Genomic DNA, 19376 nt, shown 5'->3' with positions numbered 1-19376 from the left:
AGGAGGGCCATGTTCAGGCCTCAAAGTGATGATAGGACAGACTTTGTTGACTCCCCACAGGTGACGAAATCCTCTCTGAGGATATGGCAGGTGGTGTGAGGGGAGGGAGGGAGAACTGGGATTGATATCTAAAATTAAAAACAAAATAAAAGAAAAAAACAGGCTTCTAAGAGATAACAACAAAACATAACAAAATAAAATACAATAAGATAAAACAAAATCTGTCATGTTGAATTTGAACAGAAAATAAAAGAGCCCCAAGAGCAGACTCAAGGATCAGATAGCCGCTCATTCGCATACTCAGGAGTCTCATAAACTAAAAACTATGGTACACATGCAGGGGGCCTGGTTCAGACCCATGTCAGCCCTGAGCATATTGTTTCAGGAGCTTTACTCAGTTGTTTTTGTTTTTGTCTCCGTATTTCTTCCCATCTGCTGCAGGAGGAAGCCTCACTGATGATGAGTGAATTAGTCACTGATCTATGAGTATATAGCATTAGGATTCAAAAATCAATTTATTGTTACTTTCTCCTGCATTAGGTTCTGTATATCCTCTCAATTCTAGCTATCTCTCCCCTCATTCCCTTCCTCAGTCTCATCTCTCCTCCTTCCCACATGATCCTCCAGTTCTTGCCCCCTCCCCACTCCATTCCACCCATAAAAGCCATCCTATTTCCCCTTCCCAGGGAGTTCCATGTATCCCTCTCCTGGTACCTTTCTCTATGCCTAATCTCTCTGGATCTATGGATTGTAGCTTGGTTATCATTTATTGACTAATATCCAGATTTAAGCAAGGATATAGGAGGCCCATACTTTAAAGCCCAATTCTTGCCCAGCATAGTGTCTGATCTAAGACTTGTCAGCTAGGGATGAATACAGTAACATATTTGTTTCTAAAACACACTCCTGCTTTAGGGTCTGAGCAATACACTGAAGATGGACGCTGCTTTCATTCAAGTTTTCTTACCTATTCTCACCCAGGAATGTGGGGGCCCCAATAGTTCCACCAGTCTGCTGGAGCTAAAACCACTTTCTAAAAAGTAGTAGTTAGTCATAAAAGCCCCCATTTCTCAGTTGCACCCATTCAGAACTTAGCCTGTGCAACACAGTTTAATATAGAATGAGAAGTTCTGTCTGTGGCAAAGATGCTATGAGCCTCTGAGAGTGAAGTGAGGCAGATGAAATCCCACTGCTGGGTTGTTCTCAACGTGTTCAGATAGGGAGGAGAAAGGACTAACAGATTCCAGTGCCATAGACTCTGAGTGTTCCTTTTAAGTTTTGCTGTTGTTTGACTTTTTTGACACTGGGAGTCTCTATGCAGCCTTGGCTGTTTTAGAATTTTCTATGTAAATCAAACTCACCTTGAATTTATAGATATTAACCCACCTCTGTTTCCTGAGTGCTGGAATTAAAGGCATGCAGCATTGCCTGGCTGTGGTGGCTTACACTTTTAATCCCAACACTTGAGAGGCAATTATCTTTGTATCATATGTATACCTGGTGTCCATAGATGCTGAAAGAGGTGTTACATCCCCTGGAACTGGAATAACAAATAATTGTGAGCTGTCATGTAAATTCTGGGAATGGAACCAGAGTCCTCTCGAAGAGCACCAAGTGCTCTTTACCATTTATGGATCTTTCCAGGCCCCTTTTATTTATCTGTATGTGTGTATGTGTATATTCATGCTTGTCTTTACCTGCACCACATGAATGCAGTACCCACAGAGGCCAGAAGATGGTGCCTGGAGTTGGAATTACAGGTGGTATGAGTCATGCAGCATAGGTGCTGGAAACCAAGCCTGTGCAAGAGCAGCAAGTGCACCACTGAATCATTTCTCTAGCTCCTCAACTTTACTTTTTGAGACATGTTCTCTGAGACTGTAGTCCACTGATTGCTTAGAGTGAATGTCCACAAAACTTCAGGAATCTACTCATCTCACTCCTACCACCACTCTACCCCTGTCAAGTTCTAGAGTTGTAGATGTACACCATCACACTTGGCATTTACTTGGGTACTGTAACTTTGCAACTCTCTCCCTCTCTCTCTCTCCTTCTCTCTTTTATTTTATGGGTATAGGTGCTTTACCTGCATGTATGCAAGTGTACCAAGTGCATGCAGTACCCCCAGAGACAAGAACAGGATGTCAGATCTCCTGGAACTGGAATTAGAGATGGTTCCCATGGAGTAGGTACTGGGAATCAATCCAAGGTCCTTTGGAGGAATAGCCAGTGTTTTCAACCTCTGAACCATCTCTCCAATCATACCTTTTCCTTTTTTAAAAGTTGATTATCCAAAGACATTCATTATGACACTGGAAATCTGATCAACTCTATGATAAGGCAGAATATACTCCATTATCATATCAGAAGGCCCATAGATAATGGCTATTCTTAGCAACTAGATGAGGAATTATTCCAACTCAACAATAAAAAAAGACTATCAATCTAGTTTTAAAATCAACAAACCCAGCACTTGAGAGTCAGATGCAGGCCAATCTCCATGAGTTCAAAGACTACCTGGTCTACATATTGAGTTCAGGACAGCCAGGACTACAAAGAGAGAGCTGTCTCAAAAAACACACAAAATTCAACATAATAATTGGCTAAACATATCTCTTCAGAAGATATATAAATAGTCATAAGAATATGGAAAAAGGTGAATTGCTAATCATTAGGAAATTTCAAAACAAAATATTTATGAGGTGATACTTTATAATCAAATAAAAGTGTTATAATAAATTTTGTCAGCAAAGATATTGAGAAACTGGAACCTTAATACACTCCTGGTATGACTATCTAGTGTCACAGTTGTTTTAGAAAACATTTTGGCAGGTCTTCAAAACTTATGCCAGGTTATTATAGAGTTTAGAAATTCATCTCCTAAGAATATACTCAAGAAAACAAAAAAAAAAATTGAAACAAAACCTTACCCACAAATAGTTAGTGATGATGTATGCTGTAACAGTATAACAAGTTAAAAAGAACAGATACAACAAGGCGTGTAGCGTATGATTCTATTTATGTGAATGGGCAAATCCGTACAGACAGAAAAAGGATCACTGCTTAGCAGATGCTAGGGACAGGGAATAGGCACAGTGTCAATGAGGATAAGGTTTCTTTTTTAGGGTGATGAAAATATCTAATTTAGAACTCGGTAATGTGATGGTTTCAGAACTCTGCTACCATATTTAAAAAGTACTTAATTGTGCACTTAAGTGAGTAAATTTTGTGATCGCTGAATTACATTTCATCAAATATGAATTACATTTCATTAAATATTTGGTAGTTATCAGAAGCCAAACGTAATCACATTGGGAACATGAAATGGCAACACAAACTGCAGTGTTTACTAATAATAAACTCTTATGTGCCATTGGTGTTTTCATTTTAGTGTATGTATCTATTTTATGAAACACAAAATTAAGGCCTGGAGGGATGAGTCAGCATGTAAAAGGGTCATCTGGTTTAATCTCTACTTCCTACATGATAGAAGGAGAGAGAAGTGACTCCTGAAAGTTGTCCTCTCTTCTCCACAAGTACATCATGGTACACACACACACACACACACACACACACACACACACACACACACACACACACACCTCTCACAAATGAATGGATTGAGTAAAATTCTTTAAAGTGAACTAAATGTGGAATATAAAATCAGAAGAGTTTCTGATGACTCAGGTCTCAAGTGGAAGCCAAGATTATAGGATTTTCATGCAGATATTCTACCAGTAGCTTTCAACTTTTGCAAGCAATGTTAAACCAGTTGGAAAGGAATTGTACGATAATTTCTCCCTTGCCATGTTTCTTTTGAAATGGCAAATTTCAGTTGAATAAGAATAAAGTTACATGAGACAAATGTGATAGCTAATGCCTATAATCCCATCACTTGGGAGATAGAGGGAGGAGGCTCAGGAATGTAAGGCCAGCCTCAGCTACATAGCCAGGTACAGTACAGCCATGTCTACATGAGACAATTACTTTAACAATAACATATTTATGAGTACACATACAACCAAGAGCAGAAGTAGCAGAAAAACTGAGGTCTTCTGACTTGATGGTTAATTTGTTTATTTTGTAACTTTCTATTAAGTGTTGTGGGAAGCAAAAAGGAGAGGTAAGTTATTGGCTTTTTAAAGGGCTAGTCTGAGACACCTCAATTGGTAGAATATTTGTCTAGAATGCATAAAGCCCTGAATTTGGTCATTGGTTCTTCAAAAACCTGATTTAGTGGCGCATACCTATAATTCCAGCACTAAGGATATAGACACAGAAGGATTAAAAAACATCAAAAGGTCATTGCTTATATACATATATAAGTTCAAGGCCAGGCTAGGCTTATATGAGACCCTGTCACAAAGTAAATAAACAAACGAATAATAAAGATAAATCTAGTGAATGTAATTTTTAGTTAAAAATTTAGAAAGCATTTTCCACCTCTTTTTATGATTGATAAATATTAAAGTGAGAAAAGCCTCTTTGTAAACACATCAGAATGGGAAAAAAAAGTAAATACATTCTACTTAACAGGGGCATTGTTACCTTAAGGATTTTAGCTCACTAATACCAGTGGGTGTCTCAAAAGAAGGCACAATGAGAAGGCACAATGCCCAGCGGATGTGGCATTTGCCCAAGGGAAGGTATCACGCGCTTCTCGGCTTTCTGCATCTTCCTGGGCATAATTGAGACTTCCTTCAGTCATCCCTCAAGTGGCTGATCTGGTGCTGCTCATGTGCAGGAGCAGCACCCATTGCCAAATTTGACTTGCCTCATCCCCATTTTACATGACAAGGAAGCAGTATCATTGGCAGGGACTGCAAAAATTCCTTCAACTTGAAGTCCCAGAGGTAAGAGTAGTTTTACCTGTGACTCTGTATACTAACAATAATTTGAAGCATCTCCTTTGCCTTCATGAGCTTAGTAGTTATTTTTGAGAGCCTCTGTAATCCTGGCTGGCCTGAGTTGGCTGTTCATAAAGACTAGGAAGGCCTCTAAGTCACGGATCTACTTACCACTTCCTCTAGAACCCTAGGTCTAAAGGAGTGTGCCACTGCACCCAGCCCTTTATTTTATTTTTTATTGTTTCTTTTATAATAAAACTATCCTCTATTCTTAATGGGGAGGAGGTTATATTAGAAAAATGAAATCTTAAGTCTCACCACACAGAGACAGCCATTCTTTCTCTCAAGTCTATGTAGTTGCACAGTTTTCCTTATGTGTAAATATTCTATGTGATTGTTTTGTTTTCAAAAATGGACAGATACTATATCTATGGTTCTGCAAACTGTTATCTTTATTATTTTCCAGTATACCATGAACATTTCTTCCATGCACATGGGTGAAAGTCCTTTACTAAAAGACATAGTACTTTCTGCTGGTAACAAGAGACACACCTAAGGGAAAATATCAGCACAAGGTTAAAGCACAGAGCCTGGCAGATACCTGCCAGGGAAAGCAGGGCTGGCAATATTTCCCATCAAAGAAATCAGAAGGAAAGTCAAAGACATTAAACAAAAGGAGCATCTTCCAAGTCCTTCTGGCCCCTGCCTCCGCCCCTCACACCCCTGACTCCCCGTTGGCCCCGGGGGACTAGCGCATCCTGTGCATCTCTTGGCATCCAGTGAAAACCTCCCATCTTCTGCCTCTTCCTCAGCTCTTCCTGAGCCCTTGTCACATCTGCACACTCCCTCATCATCTCCTCACTGCTTACATGCCTGTCCTGTAAGTCCTCCTGGGAGTCCTTGGGAGAATCATCTGTCCCCCTGTCTGTTTTTCGTTTTGCTTTCCGGGGCACATAATCTTCAGCAGGGCGCTTTTCTGCTGCGCGCGCCTCGCTGGCTGGCTTTGCCTGGGAATCCTGCTTGCCCTCCCCCTGGCGCTTGCCCTCCCCTTCAGACTTTCCCTGCTTTTCTGACTTCCCCTCACTTTTCTGTTGTCCCTGCTCACCTGGCCCTCCCCCCTCTTCTAGCTTCCCCTGGCGTGCTGGCTTCCCCTCTGCATCTGACTTGTCTTCATCTGCATTTCCTCCCGCTTCTGTACTTCCTTCATCTTCTGCCCTTCCCTTGTTTTCTGGCTTTCCTTCATTTTCTTTGTAGAACTTCTCCATGTTGCGACTTTCCTTTGCTGCTTGTCCTAGAAGACAAAGAAGAGAACACTGAAAGCCTACAGACCTACAAGGTTTTAACAGTTGCTTTCCTTGGCTCATAGTTCTGCCAACCCAATCCTAGTCTGCCTCTCAGGTGAACTCTTACACTTACATTCCTTTTCCTTTCCCCACATACTTCATACATATTTACATGAACTAACTTAGTAGGAAATTCCAAAGGTGTTTCCCCCTACTGTTAAAGCAACATTCACCAGGCCTCGGTGACTCACCATTTAAATCCCAGCACTTGGGAGGCAGAGGCAAATGGATCTCTGTGAGTTCGAGGCCAGCCTGGTCTACAGAGCGAGTTCTAGGACAGACTCCAAAGCAATACAGAGAAACCCTATCTCTAAGAAAAAAAAAAAAAAAAAAAAAAAAAAGGAATGTCCTAGGAAAGAACTGGTGGAGAATAATGCTTTCTAAACCCCAGAGGCACTGTGTAGTTTCAACTTATAAAGAACTGCAGGAACCCTGCAGGACAATTTCATTTTTTCCCCTCATCCTTTCACTTATAAACAGCATATCCTGATTTCAGGGGTGTCCTGGTACTCTTGGAGAACATGGCAAATGCCTTTTTTTCCCTCCCCACTTTCATAGCCTCCTCTTTAGCCTCACCAGCTACAAAGGGTCACATTCTCTTAGGGTCTTGCAATGTGCCTTGATATTGCTATAAGGGAAGTCGGAGGAAGGAGGCAAGCAGTGGCCTCCCCTGCTTTGGTTCCACTTGCTGAGGTGGTGCGACACATTCATTCTCCTACTAACCTGCACTGATACTGCAGGGCTTTCCTTTTCTTGGCTGGACTGGTGCCCACAACCACAGACCTGAAGACCTGTGGGGAGACAGGAATCAGGTGGTGAATGAAGGATTAGAAATCTGAATGACTGGCCAGCAGGTCGTAGAATCTTTGTCAAAACTTTGCCAATTCCTCCCTCCCACTCCATCACCCCTTTCACAGGGTTCTCTGAGTTTCTCCCTGGACAGTTTCCCCTTTTCCAGTCCTGAGTTGTGAGAATGAAAAAAAAAATCTTTCCAAACCCTTTCTCTGTGTCTGAATTCCCTTCCCAAATCTACTCTCACATCGCTGAACTGTGAAAGGCAGAAGGTGGATATTGCTTCACTCAGGTCTCTCTGTATCAGCCCCCACCCCCACTACAGGGTGCCTTGATAATGCATAGCTGGATACTTTTCTGAAAATGGAGATAGTAGAAGGAGGAGGGCAGACATAACGGCGCTGCTTCGCTCACACCTTCCTCCCCACGTATACAGAAAAAAAAAAAAAAAAAAAAAAGACTGCTTTTTACAACGAAAGGGACAAATTATTTCTGAACTCTACCATTTTGGGTCCGTAAAATCTCCTTTCTAACCTTCCTATTAAGAAGTCACCCCCTATCTGGGATCTGAACGCCACGGCACTAAACCTCTGTTGCTCTCTTATGTAGCAACCCCCACCCTTGATCCCCTCGGCCTTCCATTTTGGGCTCCAAAATGGTTGGGGGATGGAGAGGAGAAAGGGAGAACTCAAGCCTTGGCCTGGGGCAGTCCACCTTCCTCAGCCTGGAGTCAGGGCCTGTGCCCCTCTTCTGCTACCTAAAATGGTTTAGGCCATCACCACCCCAACTCCCCCGCTGTCCCCTCCCCCCCCTGCCCTCCTCCTCTGTAAGCCTATGTAATTCAATCACTGTTCGGATTGGCATTCTATACCCCTGATCTTCCTCCAATGACCCCTGTCCCCGTCCCCATCCATTTCCTGCATCAAGTCGGTGAGCATCTGGAAAGGAGTAGGGTATCTGGTTTTGAATCAGTTCTGGTCTTAGCCTCCTGTCATTCCTACCCAGAGGTCTGCAGGCAGTGAAAGATTTGTAGCTATACCATGGAAATACTTCCCTCTCATATTTCCTTCTGCCATTAGCCCACATTTCTCCAAGGATATAAGAGCTGCTACCCCCTACACTCACACAATCTTCTGCGCCAAAATGAATGGGGGTGGAAAGGGGGCGGTATTTGAAAAGCAGACAGAATCCTCGCTCGGTAGCCTCTGTCCATTACTACCCCTCCCTCAGATATCCCCCGGCTTGTACCAACCTGCCGGGCTATAGGGCAGTTGCCCGCCCCCCTTCTGTAGCTCAGTTTCAAGTCTGCCTTCCTCCACAGAGATAAGGAGCTGGTAGCTGCTGGTACCTGGAAGAGAGGGACTTCTGCATACGTCTGCTCCTGATCACGTGACAAAACGTCACCAGTGGGCTCCGGTCCCTAGTTCTCCTCCCAAGCACCAGAAAGTGCGTCAGGGGCCAGCCTACTTTTTCCCTCACTACCCCCACCACCTTCTGTCCCTTCCCCCACAGCATGAGGCCTTGTCATTCATTTTGTTACTTGCAAATGCCAGAGGTCAAATATAGTTCGTCCGGTGGTATGTGTTTAGTCCTGTGTGGTTATTAGAGGGAGGCTGCATCTTTTCCTAACACTGCTGCCTCTTTAGATCTCAGTTGATTTGGGAGGGGGGCACTTTTTTAAAATCGCAAATCATGTACTCCTTCAATCCACTTCCTCTCTCGGCCACTGATGTTCATTCTTCACATGGTCTACTTTACACTTGCACATGAAGGGCACAGGGCACAGGGTGGAGAATTTGGAAGGAAAGCAAGCTGTTAAAATAAAGGTTTTCTTTTAAATAGTTTTTTTCATTTTATATACTCTGTTGATCATGAGCTACTCTTATAGGCACATAACTAATTCATTTAAAATAAAGTGTTTCAGCTAAACACTGAGCTGAACTCTTGGAATTCAGCTGCAGATAGGGAGGAGTGATGAGCAAAGGGATCAAGAACAGGCTGGAGAAACCCACAGAAAGAGCTGACCTGAACAAGGGGGAGGTCGTGGACCCCAGTCTGACAGCTGGAAAACCAGCATAGGACTGACCCAGACCCCCTGAACATGGGTGTTAGTTAGGAGGACTGGGCAGTCTGTGGGGCCTCTGGTAGTAGATCAGTATTTATTCCTAGTATAGGGATGGAATTTGGGAGCCCATCCCACATAGAGGGATCCTCCCTCAGCCTAGACACATGGGGGAAGGCCTGGGCCCTACTCCAAATGATGTGATAGAATTTGAAGATCCCCCATGGAAGGCCTCACTCTCCCAGGGGGGCAGAAAGGGGATACGATGGGGGTAGGTGGGAGGCATGGGAGGGAGAAGGAACTGGGATTAACATGTAAAACAAGATTGTTCTAATTCAAATTTTAAAAAGAAAAAATAAAATGTTGATAAATAAAGATAGAGGAGGAAATATTTCTACTCAGAAGACCTGTCCAGTTTGTAATTGAATTGAATTGGCCACATGTAAAATACCTTTAACTTCTTTTCATGAGTAGCTGGTACTATCATGCATTGTTTTTTTAAATACTTATTTATCCAGTGTTTCCAAACAATTGGTAAATGATAGGTGAAATCTAATAATTAATGCGGTGCCAGTTTTGAAAATTGGGCTGTAGACATTTCACTCAATTTGGGGAAAGGAAAGAGCTATGAACCAGGTAGTTCAGGTTATGGGGCTTACAGAGAATTTGTGTCATTTGTCCCTTGTGAAGAGAAAAGGAAGGTATCATTTCCCTCTCCCTGCCCATGCTTTAGAGCCTCTCCTCTTTTTTCTGCATCCAGGCACTTGAATGTGTTGATAACCTCAAAAACTACGTTGCAGAGAGAGGGAAGGAGGGAGGGAGTGAGAGAGGGAGAGAGGGAGGAAGGGAGGGAGAGGGAACTGGGATGGACATGTAAAATAATAATTTAAAAAAAAAAACAAAAAAAACATGGTAGGTGACACAGGATGCCATTTTAATAAATTTGCTTGATCCATTCCTTCCAAATTCCCACCAGGATAGTTTAGCCCCAGCAGAGAGGAGAGTAAGAACAGATCCTCTCTATCCTCCTGCAATTTGGGGTTACCATGAAGCCTGGAGAATTACATGTTGCAGGGAGAGCCCTTAGACCTGTTTGCTTCTGTGGTTATTCACAATGCTTGGATAAAAGCTTCCCTAAACACTGCCTTCGTACTTTCATTTTACTGGGAAGGTATAGCCTGCAAAGTCTCTCAACTCTGTTATGTTCACCTCCCATGCACCTGAAAAGTGCCTAGCCATCCTTCAGGGTTTTTGACTGAAATCCATACTCATATCCTGGATACTTTCTGACTTGGTATCTGACATCCTGTCTGTACTGGTTGATCTGAGCCACATATCCCAAACTGAGGACCCAAGATGAGAAATATATAAGGTTCATATGTATAGGACTCAGTGTTCATACTCAGTGGATTATATACACTTTTGTAGGATTCTAAAAATAATTCTGATATGTAAGCAAGTTGACATAATGAGGAAGTAGGAAATAAGCTTGAGAAAAGAGAAGACATTATGCATGAATGCAATAGGGGGCAGGAGAAACAGAATGCTCACTTATTCCTTGAGTTCAGACATTTTTAAACTACAGACCCCTTAAAATTATGTTCAAAATTATATATACAGGCATAAAATTTTATTTAATGTATACATTTGATGAGAATAGACTTGTTAGTTTTTATTAAATGGTCAAAGGCCTAGAGTGAGCAGATGACTTTGTGGATAAAAACATCTGCTGAACTAGCTTGATAACCCAATTTTGACTTCAGTTCAATTACAGAACCCATGTCCATGTAAACAAGCTAGATGTGGTGTAACTAAGAACTCCTGAGGGGAGATGAGAGTCAGAGACAGGAGAATTTCCCAGAAGCCTGTGGGACAACTATCCTTGAGCACACTGCTCAGCAGAAACAACAAAAGAGGACCTACCACAGCAAGGTGGAAGAGAACTGACTGCTGAAAGTCGCCCTCCAAATTCATTCAAATTCATCTCCGTCTCTCCCTTCTCTCTATTTCTCTCTCATGTACCAAATAAAATATGAATAAAACTTAAATTTTCAAAGGCGTTATAACCCATAAAAGATGAAAGCCACTAGTCTAGAAAACATGTAAGTATACATATTATTTCTAAAATCAGTCATCTCTATTGTCCTTTGTAAGGAAAATTCATAAAATGTGAAGTTAACCATTATAAAATGTGTAACTCAGTAGTATATAGCACATTCAAAAAATTGTGCAACCTTCACTTCTACTGTTATAAAATACTTTCATTAAACCCTAAACAACCCTTGTATCGCCTAGGCACCATTCACAGCTCTCTCTTCTTAGTCGCTAACAATAATTAATAGCTGATTTCTGTCTCTATGGTTTAATATGCTCTTTGTATTTTATATAAAAGAAATTATTAAACAGATAATCTTTTGGTCTAAATTATCTTGTTTTATACAATGTTTTTGATGATGATCCACATTTTAACATATATGGTATTTCACTCCTTTTTTATTTATTTATTTTTTCACTCCTTTTTATAGGAAATGGAAGAAGCTTTAATGTCTTTCAACCATCAAATGGATGATGTAAACTGGGTACATATTCATGGATTATTCTTCAACTACAAAGAAAAAATGAAGCCCTTAAATATATAAATAGATGCAACTAGAAAGTATTATATTGGGTGAGGTAATGTAGATCCACAAAGAGAAATGTCACATGCTCTCTTATTTGCAAATCCTATATCTGAATCTACAGGTCAGAATATATAATCTGGATTAATCATAGAAATCAGGAAACTGATACCACCATTGACATGCTAATGTGAATGGGAGACACCAAAAATCCCTACTCCCAGATGAAGAGCTACAGTCAATTAACAGTTACTGTGGTGGTTTGAATAAGAATACCCTCACAGGCTCATATATTTAAATGCTTAGTCACCAGGGAGTAGAAGTATTTGAAAAGATTAGAAGGATTCGGAGGTATAGGCTGTTTGGAGGTAGTGTGTCACTGCAAATCAGTATGTAGAACTCTCAACTACTTCTTTAGCATCTTGACTGCCATGCCTACTGCCATGATGATAGTGGACTAAAACTCTAAATTATAAGCAAACCCTCAATTAAATGCTTTCTTTTAAAGAGTTTCCTTGGTTATGGAAACAGAAACAGAACAGCGACTAAGAGCTACTAAGAGTGGGAGAATCAGTCTTCTCCAGGGACAGTCCCATAATAGATTATTCAATTCCAAGAAGTCAGATGTGAACACATATACATATTAGTGACATTAAAGGGACTCAGCAGATTGTATTTATAAGTGTGTGTGTGTGTGTGTGTGTGTGTGTGTGTGTGTGTGTGTCTGTGTAAGTAAAAATAATGAAAGAAAAAGATTCCAAGAATTTGAGAGGGTGTCATAATGGAGGGACACAGGAGGAGTAGGAAGGAGGAGAGGAATGGAGACTGATGTAAATACAGTACTCAATATGAAATTCTCAATAAATAATAAAATTTGAAAATGATAAACCTTTTTTGAAATATTTTTCAGTTTTGGATTGATCCCAGAGCCTCAGACATGCTGTGCATATGTCTACCCATGAACTTTTCAAATGTCCTAATTTCCAATTTTGTTTTTACTTTGGGCCATAAATTACTTGCACATGTTAACTGTTTCTGTTTCAAGATTTTAGCATTTTCCAGGGATTTATAGTGATTCCTCATTTAATTTCATTGTACTCTGAGAAAACAATATCAAATATCATTTAAATACTGTTAGCAATATTAATACGTATTGTATGACAGTAAATATGGATTACATTGTTAAGTATGCCATGCACATGTAAATCATGTATAATTTCTACTGTGGTGGGAAGTTATATAATCACCAAATAGACGAAACTATTCATATTCTTGAAGTCTTCTGTTTGCTTGTTCTGTTACTATTTTAGAGACAATTTCTGACTTTTCTTGATTTGCTTATTTTTCATTGAAGTAAGAATTTTGGCTTCATGTACCTTGAAACACTGTAATATGTACAAATTTACCACTTAAAATGATGTAATGACTTCATTTGTCCCTGATATTATGTTATACAATTTATTGTGCCTAATGTTCAGTGACCAAAACTTACCATTTCATGAATTTTTTTTTCAGGTTTTAAATTCAGTTAGGGAGGTAAACCTAGTCTTGGTTACTCCATTTTCATTGGTGTTCCTTCATTTTCATAAAGGTAGCTTAATGTTTAAATGTTAATGATGAAAGCTTTACTGCTCTTGTACCCAGAGTATATATTTATGTGCTTATTTTCTGCTGTAAACTAGAAAGTTTAGGCCATTTGGATGACCGGGGTCTGGTCAGACACCTGAATTTATGTTGGTGTCCGAGGTCTACACTGCTGCCAAGGCAATGCTAATCTGGATGGCCTGTGCTACCACCTGGGGCCAGGATGACATCTGATGTGGCCATGTCTGGGTCCATAACCCTAGTGTAGCCAGGGTCTGGGTTGATATTTGTAGTTCTTGATACTGCTGAAGGCTGTGTAAATACTTGGGGCCTGGCCATCACCTGAGGCCAGGTGGGGTTGTGAGGGTAATGCTGCAGCCAGGGCCATATAGATCTGAGTGACCTATGCTTCCACAGGGTGCCATGGTGGCATATGAACCCAGGTTGTAGCTGGAGGCCATGTCTGCGTCTGTGACCCTACAGCAGCCAGGGTCTGTGTCAATGTCTGTGGCTTCTGATGCCATCAAAGGCCATGCTGATACCAGGGGTCTTGGCTGGCTTCTAGGGCCATGTTGGTGTCTGAGGGCATACTGCCACTGAAGTCATGCTGATCTGAGTGGCCTATGCTGCCATCTGGAGCCATGGTGACATCAGAGCCCAGGCTACTGCTGAGGACCATGCCCAGGCCCATGATTCTACCACGTTTGGAATCTGTGTTGATGTCCATGGTCCATGGTACCTTCAAAGACCACACAGATGACCAGGGTAAAGGCTGCAGCATGTGGTCATATTACCTTGAAAGGGCCATGCTGCTGCCAGAGTTCATGCTGCTCTGAATGGCCAGTGCTGCCACCTGGAGCCAGGGTGTTGTCCAGGCTAGGTCTGATGCTAAGGGTCATATCTAAGTTCATGGTTCCTTATACCATGAAGGCTATGCAAATGCCAGGAGTCTGGGCTACCACCTGTGACCACGTTGATATCCAAGGGCCATGTTGTCAACAGGGTCATATTGATCTGGGTGGCCTATGCTGCCACTGGGGCCATGGTGACATCCAGGCCCAAACTGCTACTGAGGACTATGCCTGGGCTGCTGCTGAGGTCTGTGATGATGTCCGTTGTCCATGTTTCCACAAGGGATCATAGGAACCATGCACATTAAAATCCAAGGTCTGTGCTGAGCCTGACCTGTCTTTCCCTGACTCTCACTGGTCACTGCAGCAGGAGAGTGGTCCCACCTCCCATGGGAGAGCTGCTCCACCCCTCACTATGGGTGTGGGAAAGCTAGCCCTGATGACATTAGCCTAAAAGAGCTGATTCTGATGGGGGTAGTCCCAGTAGCTCAGACAGGCTAGCTCAGTTACCACCCAAACCCACATCATGGGCCTTGGGTTGGCTCACCCTAACACCTACCCCATGGGTAGTGTGTGAAGGGACTGGTTCTACCAAAAGATAACCACTCCATGAGTCAGGACAACAGCAGGATATATGAGAGGAGTTTTGGTGAGGGTCCAGTGATAATGGTGTGAACAAGACCAATGAGTCATTGCAATGAACTTTTGTAAGTGAAGCTGATTGGACAAAAGCTTGACACACCACAGCTACCAATGTCACTAGTATAAATGAAGAGGTGTGGAAAGATGGAAGATCGAGGTGTTTTTGCTTGCTTTGTTTTGTTTTATTTTGAATTGATATTTGGGGGGGTTCTTTTGGAGGGATGCTACAGCAGTGAGAGGAAGAAATGGAGGGACTGGGAAGTGAGTGGAATTGGGTTGCACGATGTGAAATTCTCAAAAAATCAATAAATAATTATGTTAGAAAAAATATATAAAATGAATGATGGTATCACTTTGGTTTTGTTAGATTTTTAGAAATATGCAAGCATCTAAATTGTATACTGATAATTTTGAGTAGCACTACATTGTTATTTTTCACATATTTCATTAGTATTTACTGGATACCTATGATAGGCTAAGCCTCAATGATCCAATTCACTCATACATACATAAAGCCTCCTTTATGCCATTCAAATACACTCGCAGGCAAATATGGCTGCTCATGTCTATAATCCTAGAACTCAGGCTGCTAAGAGTGAAGGATCACTGTGAGTTCCTGTGGAGTCTGGGCTATATAGTGATTTCTAGGGTAGGCTGTGCTTCAGAGTGCCTTAAACGCCATAACATCCACAATATTTTCAAACTACACCAAACTAAAAACTTCAAATGAGTATATTTATAGTTAAATAACTCTTTTGGTTGTATTGTAGAAATACATATTAGAAGTGAAGGAGTGAATGGGTTAAAATATATTATATGGCAAAATAACAGTAACAGTGATGTTTATATGTTACTGGAGCAGGGTCAAGCTTCTTTTTGAACATTCTTTTTCTCTGTGAATACATGTACCTTGCCAGAATTTTATTGCCTAACTTTTTGTAAAGAATGTAGCAAAAGTACCTCATAGGAAAATGCATCCATACACTTTGATAGATAATTTGCATTAATTGTTGTCTCCATGAATTTGCTTATGAAAGGCTAGAACAGTTTGGAAATAAGCATATTGTTCATATTGGTGTTTGTTACCTTTTATGATGGATATTTTTACCTGTTAACTTCCCCTCATTTCCCCAAGTGCAGCTCTCATGTTCTAGTCGAATGCAGAGGGTGAGAACCATCTTATATCATGACCGGGTGACAGTCTTTGATGAGCATCACTAGTTTATAACTACTCAACATTGTCACTGTAATATAAAAACAGCCATAAACAATGTGTAAATGAATTAGCATTTGGTGCTCCAATAACATTTTATAAGCACTAAATTAAAATTCAATATTTTTGTGTGTTACAAAGTATTTTTTCAACTGTTCTTACAATTTTCCAAATAAACAGTTTGCCAGATTTGGTCATGAGTTACTTACTACTCTGTTCCAGAGTCCTACATTTTAAGTTTATTTTTGCAGAACACTGGCATGCCTGGTATGTGCCAATCTGTGGCTTTACCACTCAGCACCACAAAATAAAATCAATTTCCATAAATAAAATGTACTTTTTTCATGTAATTAAAACCCTGATACACTGGCATGATATTCTGTTGTTCAACTCAGCATAGAACAAAATTCTGTACATTCCTAAGTTTTGGGTTAATGTGAGCTATTGTGAGCAACTGTCTCAGATTCAGTGAGTTGTTGCCGCATACATCTTGCATAATCTGCTCAGCTAAAGAGATAATTGCCCCCAGACAAATGATTTTTATCAAAAAGATAAACAGAAAGGAATCTAGCTATGTATATAAAGCAGGATCCACTACAATGGGCATTCCAGAGAAATCAGTGCAAATATCTCACTTTGGGGGATTTGTGAATATCTGTAGGGTTCTGGTGTAGGAGCCATCTAGTACATAGACTCTCAGGGAAAGGAAGGTAATAGGACACAGTAAAGAAGTATGTGCCTATCCTTTGTCCCACAGGACCTTTGAGTAGCGACCCCATCTTACAAACACCCCCTAAAAACTGAAAGCATTTCAGGGTTAACTTATATACATGCCAAGAGAATGAAAACTTTGAAAAAGCTTAAGAACTTATCACCTCATCTAGTTCACACAGCAGCTCTGAGGTGATTGTTTTCACTTTACTGATAAACACAAGGATAGATACTAAACAGACTTATTATTTTCCCAATAACAGGTGCCAGATGGTAAACTAATGTGAGGTTATATCACAAGCCTAGGAAATTCTCTCATTTTACAAGGTTATTAAAAACCGATTATTTCTATTTTTAATTTAATGGTTTTTCATGTTTTTTTTATTTCATTTTATATTCCAACCACAGTTCTCTCTCCCACCCCAATTTTTAATGTTTTAAAGATTTTATGTATGAGTGTTTTGGCTATATGTATGTCTCCACCATATGTGTGCCTAGTGCCCAGAAGTTATCAGATTCCCTGGGACTGGAGTTACATATGGTTATGAGCTACCTTGTGAGTGCTGGGAATTAGAGCTGGGTTCTCTGGAAAAATAGCCAGTGCTCTTAAGATTAAGAAATCTCTCAAGCCACCTAATTCTTCATTAAGCAATACGTGTTAAATTTTGAAAAATGAAGAACTATATTGAAAATTGTTTTCAGTTCTTCCAGTGATAAACATTACTTACTCCATTTACATGACTGTTTGTACTCTTATATAAAGAAAAAATAAATAAAAGCACAGAGATTGCCTTTTTAATCTGCTTTATTCACTTCACAATATGTAATATGCATTTTTCATGCAACTGATAAATTCTGCTAACAAAAGAATTACAGACTGAGTCAAAACACAAATTCTAATTAGAAGCTGGTAACAGGAAGAGATCCACATGAAAGAAGTAACCTCAAAAATTTTAAAACAGTACACCACAAACATGTAAGTTTTGGAATCAGGGGTCCCCATATCATCTTCTTCAGATAAAACTTCAGGATTCAGGGCATAAGGCAAAACTCATCATGATGGTCATGGTGAGGGGGGTCAGTGCTAACTGCCCGCAGACTATGGCTCATCTGCCTTTCCCTCAACTTCTCCATGAGCCGTCTCATATCCTCCCCAAACCTTTCCATGTTCTCATCTCTCATCCTTGCCTGGGGCTCTCCAACCCTATGCATCAGGTCCCATCTATAGTGCACGATGGGCTGCCTAACACGGAACCGCCTGCGACTTCCTCTAGGTACACAGTATTCGCCAGCTTCCAAAGGCAGGGCCACTGGCGGCTCCCTTTTGTTAGCATCTTGCGGCTTTTCTTCCTTTTCCTCCTTTTCCTGGTGGTCATTTTCCATGTTGACATTTTTTACTCCTTGATCTTTGGACTCCATTATTCCTAAGAAGCAAGAAAAGGAAAACATATCTTGGTGGACTGATCAGCAAGGAGAACAGAGTACCTACTGTGCACCTTTCAAAACTCATTTCCCAATCCAATCCAAGAGGCCCACATGCTCACTAGAGGGCCCAAATCCAGCCCATCTCTCCCCAAAGCCCACCGTTTTCCCTGCAGATCCATCTCCAAGGCATCTACGTCATTAAAATGGAAGAAAAGGATGAGAAAGAAGGATGGCATAGAAGGGGACAGTTGGGCTGTGGGATGTCAGAGTCAGTTTTGCACAAGCCTCCGGCCCTGTGCCAGTACACACCTGGGCCTAACCTTGTCCTCTCCTCCTCCAGGATATGCTCACCACCAGGTGCGCTGCGAAGCTGGGCTCCCGCGATCTGAGAACAAACCAGGCAGGAGGGGGTGGGTGGGTGGGATGGTGAGGGAGAGAAAGAGAAAGAGACAGAGAGGGAGGGAGGACTCGCGGCGCTGCCCTGGGAGCCCCCACCCAGGCTCTTCCCTCCTCCATCGCCGCCCCCGCCCCCCGCCCCACCGAGCAGCCCTGGGTACCCGAGATGCAGGGGAGCGGAGCGGGGCGGGGTGGGATGGAGTGGGTAGGGGTGGGGTGGGATGGAGTGGGGTAGGGGTGGGATGGGGTGGGGGCTGTGGAAGCGGTCGAGGGGCGCATGCTCCTTCTCCCTGAGGGTCTCCGCCTGGGCCCGCCCTCGTCCCTCTGGCCGCGCCGCTGCGCACACAGGGGCGGCCACCTGCTGCCTCGGCCTGTGCTGCGACAGCGGGGCCGGGGATCGCCGCACCCCGACGACGACGGGGGCTCCGCAGCCCCGGGCCGCTGCCTCCCTCACCTGCTGGGCTCCCGCTCTCCTCGCTGCTCAGGCCGCGCGCTCTGCGCCACCAGGAACAGGTGCCTCAGCCAGGGATGGCGGGCTGGAGGGAGTGAGCAGGGCAGGTCCAGAGACCCGGAGAGGGGTGTGAGCCTGCGTGGGCTAGTCACGTGACACCCGCATCACAAACCAAAGCCCCGCCCCCGGCCCCAGCCCCCTCTGCCTGCCCTCAGTGTCTGGTCGGGCAAAGTCCAGGCCCCTTCCTCATCTCTAGGTCACTTTGATGTGTCCAGCCCCGGCCCCGTCACTCTGAGCCGTGGGCATTTCTTTGTCTGACCGAGAAAGAGCAGTGTGTTCCCAATGGGCTGTTAGCCATCTCCACTTCTCTGAGGCATTGATTTTCCCTCTCCTCCGTTTTCAGGATGCCCCTCCTTCCTTCTGCTGCCCCCACAGCTACCA

At 42.4% G+C, this 19376-nt stretch overlaps 2 protein-coding genes across 3 annotated transcripts; both read right to left on the bottom strand.

Moving 5' to 3' along the window:
• Window positions 1–5276: 5276 nt before the first annotated feature.
• Tceal5 (transcription elongation factor A like 5) lies at window positions 5277–8462 on the bottom strand. Of its 2 annotated transcripts, none has more exons than XM_051179252.1 (3): window positions 8331–8462; window positions 6914–6981; window positions 5277–6138 (listed from the first exon to the last, which is right to left on the bottom strand). In XM_051179252.1, exons 1-3 carry the CDS (start codon window positions 8351–8353, stop codon window positions 5513–5515), a joined length of 717 nt encoding a protein of 238 aa, XP_051035209.1. In that variant the 5' UTR covers window positions 8354–8462; the 3' UTR covers window positions 5277–5512. The 2 variants fall into 2 exon arrangements, with proteins under 2 accessions (XP_051035209.1, XP_051035210.1); XM_051179253.1 differs by having other exon boundaries at window positions 8235–8401.
• An 8992-nt stretch (window positions 8463–17454) lies between these two features.
• Window positions 17455–19085, bottom strand: LOC127218225 (protein BEX2). Its single transcript, XM_051179251.1, has 3 exons — window positions 18939–19085; window positions 18398–18473; window positions 17455–18087 (listed from the first exon to the last, which is right to left on the bottom strand). The coding sequence occupies exon 3, from the start codon at window positions 18080–18082 to the stop codon at window positions 17696–17698; it is 387 nt and encodes a 128-aa protein (XP_051035208.1). The 5' UTR covers window positions 18083–18087; window positions 18398–18473; window positions 18939–19085; the 3' UTR covers window positions 17455–17695.
• Window positions 19086–19376: the final 291 nt, after the last annotated feature.

The sequence above is a fragment of the Phodopus roborovskii genome, unplaced genomic scaffold (genome assembly GCF_943737965.1).
Source record: "Phodopus roborovskii unplaced genomic scaffold, PHOROB, whole genome shotgun sequence".
In the NCBI taxonomy this organism is placed as follows: Eukaryota; Metazoa; Chordata; class Mammalia; order Rodentia; family Cricetidae; genus Phodopus; species Phodopus roborovskii.
This window is presented reverse-complemented; position numbering and strand designations above follow the sequence as displayed.

What these genes read in the sequence shown, in the direction of transcription:
- Tceal5 (XM_051179252.1), bottom strand. Translation starts at nt 8,353, where the DNA reads ATGCAGAAGTCCCTCTCTTCCAG. An exon ending in CAGAAGTCCCTCTCTTCCAG is followed by an intron (nt 6,982 to 8,330) that starts GTACCAGCAGCT and finishes GTCTCCCCACAG; the next exon opens with GTCTTCAGGTCTGTGGTTGT. An exon ending in GCCCTGCAGTATCAGTGCAG is followed by an intron (nt 6,139 to 6,913) that starts GTTAGTAGGAGA and finishes TTTGTCTTCTAG; the next exon opens with GACAAGCAGCAAAGGAAAGT.
- LOC127218225 (XM_051179251.1), bottom strand. Translation starts at nt 18,082, where the DNA reads ATGGAGTCCAAAGATCAAGGAGTAAAAAATGTCAACATGGAAAATGAC.